Source organism: Plutella xylostella, chromosome 26 (genome assembly GCF_932276165.1).
Source record: "Plutella xylostella chromosome 26, ilPluXylo3.1, whole genome shotgun sequence".
NCBI lineage: Eukaryota > Metazoa > Arthropoda > Insecta > Lepidoptera > Plutellidae > Plutella > Plutella xylostella.
The window spans coordinates 3,593,593-3,597,712 of NC_064006.1; the positions used below are offsets into that span (position 1 = coordinate 3,593,593).

At 34.5% G+C, this 4,120-nt stretch overlaps 1 protein-coding gene across 1 annotated transcript; it reads right to left on the bottom strand.

Moving 5' to 3' along the window:
* Positions 1-3,085: 3,085 nt before the first annotated feature.
* Positions 3,086-4,120, bottom strand: LOC105396523 (ER membrane protein complex subunit 6). Its single transcript, XM_011568521.3, has 2 exons — positions 3,865-4,120; positions 3,086-3,560 (listed from the first exon to the last, which is right to left on the bottom strand). Exons 1-2 carry the CDS (start codon positions 3,995-3,997, stop codon positions 3,352-3,354), a joined length of 342 nt encoding a protein of 113 aa, XP_011566823.1. The 5' UTR covers positions 3,998-4,120; the 3' UTR covers positions 3,086-3,351.

Consider the following 4,120-nt stretch of genomic DNA (forward strand, 5'->3'; position numbering starts at 1 on the left):
TAGATGCCATTTTATTTTATCCTTGTTTTTGTATTGGTGCTTTCTAAATTGTAACGACAATATACAATGTATCTATATGTTTATTTTTGTGCACAAACATGTTAAGAAAGTGTGTGTTAATCTATTTAATGGAAATGTAATTGAATAGCAGTGTTTCTGGTTCATATGTGATAAAACCGCTTGGACAAATAGGTACTAAATAATTTTAAAAGGAAAGTTTATGTAAATATTATAGAAATTCAGAGTTTCATCTAAAAATCTATATCTTACCTACGATCACATTCCAAAATACCCGCAAATCTCTTTTGTCCAGTGCAAACTTATGTAAAACACTGACTATAATAATTCTTTAGAATACTGTTATCTGAATGGAATTAAAACTATAGAAAGTTAAAAGGCGTTCTTATTTTTTAGTAGTAATTCTTTAGAAGCAGTTATGAAAGCAAATTTCTTGTGGTTTGCGAATATCATACCACCTGGGTTCTACCTTTTTTGGCCTAAGATTTATTTGCCTAATGTCGTATTGCATAGTAACGTTTGGTCAAAGTCTCGTTTCGCCGAAAATCGTATGGCATAAATCTCGGTTAGTAAAAAGTTATTTCGCATTATCTTGTTTAGCCTAATAATAATAATAATAATATCCATTTATTTCAGGCATCAATGGCCCATAGTGGTATGGCCAAATCTTGAATAGCCTAATAATAGGTTTACACAAAGTAATAATATTTGTTTGGCTTTAACTTTGACGGAGCGTCTCTCTATAGCGCAAACTGGTGCCTTGTATTGTTTCCGCTGTTTGGAAAACGCTTCGCTGCGCTCCGCTTTGGTTTTGACGAACATGTGCACCTAACACGCTCCTCCTCGCTTTGCTCGTCGTCGCACCTATCTTTAGGTTTCGATCTCATGGGGTTTGTAATAATTATATCGCTCGTTAACTTTCGATTTTTTAATCATTCAATATCGTGATTTTCGGGATGTATGAGAAAAATACCACAATTTGTACATTTACTACATACTTAATATATTATTTATAAAGATAACATTAGGAGAAACAAGATTATACATAGCAAGGGCGTACCCAGGTAGGAGCAGGGGGGGGCAGCTGCCCCCCCCTAGAAGATAAAATAAACGTAAATTTTCCTGAAAAACGTGTTACTTACTGTGCGCAATATGAAGTGTTGGAAACAAAGTATCTTTTCTTTTTAGTCAGATATTTTTAACCGACTTCAAAAAAGGAGGAGGTTCTCAATTCGTCGGGATATACTTATATATTTTTTTAATGTATGTTCACCGATTACTCCGCCGTTTATGAACCGACTTTGAAAATTCTTTTTTTGTTGTATTGGGTTGAGCTTCCAGGTGGTCCCATTTTTTTTCAGAATTTTATCTCTCCCCCAAGGGTGGGTAAAGGGGTAAAAACAGGGTATGAATTTCCATTTTGGGCACATATTAACTCCTCAACGGTATATAGCAAGTACTTCGTGTTTAGGCTTGAATGATTCGTATTGATTAGTAGGACTTTTTGGTATCATTTGCACCTTACTTTTGATTGAAAATTATTGCAAATAAACTAAAAACTATAAAATAAAATAATAATTTAAAAAATTAAAAAACCGACTTCAAAAAACCACTAAAATGTAAGAAATAATTTAAGGTTTACACAAATTCTACTCGTATGTGACAGTACAAATATACCTAAGCAGGAACTGTTCTTTTTTGAAGTTGGTGCCATATTTCTTCAGATTACTTTGTCACCGCACCAACATCAAAAAAGAATTCCTGCTTAGGTATATTTGTACTGTCACATACGAGTAGAATTTGTGTAAACTTTAAATTATTTCTTACATTATAGTGGTTTTTTGAAGTCGGTTTTTTATCTATAATGTTTGAATATAACTCGACCGACCATCATCTCGGATCAGGTATGAGCTGCCCCCCCCTAGCTGAAATCCTGGGTACGCCCATAGAGAAAAGAACACTACGTGGTACGCCCTTGATACATAGGTATAGACGAACATAAATTTGAGCAAACGAAACTTAGGTGTTTAAAGATTGTGCCTAAAGAGTTTTAGACGAAACGAGCCTTATGCCACATAAGTCTTGGCAAAGTGATGGTTCGGCAAAAAAAGTTTAGACCATACGAGTTATGCGAAATGAGTTTTGGTCAATAAAGATTATGCGAGATGAGGGGAACCTTACCACCTGACTTCTACTAGCCTTGTACATACGCGATTTGATTGGCTGCTGAGTGCAGTCTTTATTCGCTCTTTGGAAGAAGCTATTGTTATATTATTATGTGGGGCAGATAAGCAGTACACAGTGATAGTATTAGTTACCGCAAACTATCATGGCGCTGGCGGATGATGATGATGAAATAAAATATACCTACTGTTTTGTCCCTACTATTCTATATGTGTTCAATTGAGTGCCGACTGCCGACCCTCTAGAAATAGTAAAACCAAGCAGGTAACATGCTAGAAATTATGATGTGCCCGAGAGGAAAGCGTGAGCAGTAGTAGTAACTACATGGTTTCATTATTTAGGTATCCTGAGTTTGGATCTAAACCAGTTTGAGTACGGGAATTGGGTGCTAATAATAGCTAGGACACGACACCCGCCTATCAGGGCATCAAGGGGCTGTAACGCAGAAGACTGAATGAGATTATGTGTTAGTACCTTCCTAACCTACATATTAGTATTTTGTTGGATCATTACATATTGGTGAAGTGGATCCTAAAGAACCTTACAAAATATAGAATAATGCGGACTTGTATCTACTGCCTTCAGAGCTAGCTAGGATGTCAAGAGTTTCCAACTTCTAATTTGAATAAAAATAAAACATATTTTACTGTACAAAGGAATATTATAATTCATATCATGTTCTTAAATGCAAAAGTGTTTACACGCACACCATTCCTATTTTAGTATACATATATTATATAGGTATTTATCTTGACAAGTGGTAAAACAACATACCCTAATTAATTATAAATTAAAACAATATAACATAATGGTAAAGTTTGTACCTAAGCAGTGTAATAAGGTAGGTAATAAATTAATAGCATTACATTGGAAACTAAATTGATACAACACTCATTTCATAACTTATATTCAATTTGTAAGCTCCTGTATGTGAAGTTCTATCAGAGTTATTTGAAATACATAAAAATTTATGGACAAAAAGTTTCCAGTACTCAGTTGGCACAGGCCTTATTTAGTGATAAAAAGTAAATTTCTTTAATGAAATATTCATAAGTAATAATTCTGATTGAATTACTTAAATAAACAACCTTACACCATCACTATAATTTAATAACCATTTATACAATACAACTTAAAAACTAATTACTTCTAATACACATGTACCATTCCATATATGAATGTCCAGAACAGAACATAGGTGAACAGAGCTCCAAAGAAGCCGTTGGTCAAAAGGCTCTGTCTAGAAACATAGTATTTGTGCCAGTTTGGTCCCGCCCTCACCATGAACATGATCCACAGGATCACCACAGCAAATACATAGAATGCAAACCCATATAGGCCTGTCAGGCCTAGGACACCTGAAATTACAAGGAGAGTCCACTTTAATATTGTATCCAAAAGACTTATTTCTGACAGCAGCTCAGCTTTTTGTAATATTATCTATTCAACAAAGCTTAATTTGGTAGGTAATTAGTAATGAAAATACACAATGCAGATTTTCAGAGGGTCAACGGAGTCAGAAGGTCTCATAAGATTGGCAAACCATACCCATACCTTACGACATATCGCATATATTTATGTGAAAGTTACTTCCACTGTATGAACGTTAAATGCTTCTACAAATACGTATTAAATAATGTTATTAATTAAAGGCAGAATTACCTGCTGTGGAGCCCGACAATGCAGCCATGGATGTTCTACAATATTCGACAACCGAAGCATTATTTCTCAAAGCCGCCTCACTGTAAGCGACTGGCTCAGGTTTATTGTCTTTTGATTTATTAATAACAGACATTTTTAGTTGTGGTTGGATACTTGTTTTCTTCTTATGATATTTATTCTAGTCTAGTAAATGAAAAATAATTAAATCCACTCGGAAATTCACACAACATGAAATAGGAAATCCTTTGACGCTTGT

Coding starts and splice junctions, on each gene's coding strand:
- LOC105396523 (XM_011568521.3), bottom strand. CDS start 3,997: ATGTCTGTTATTAATAAATCAAAAGACAATAAACCTGAGCCAGTCGCT. Junction 3,561..3,864: donor ATTGTCGGGCTCCACAGCAG/GTAATTCTGCCT, acceptor TTGTAATTTCAG/GTGTCCTAGGCCTGACAGGC.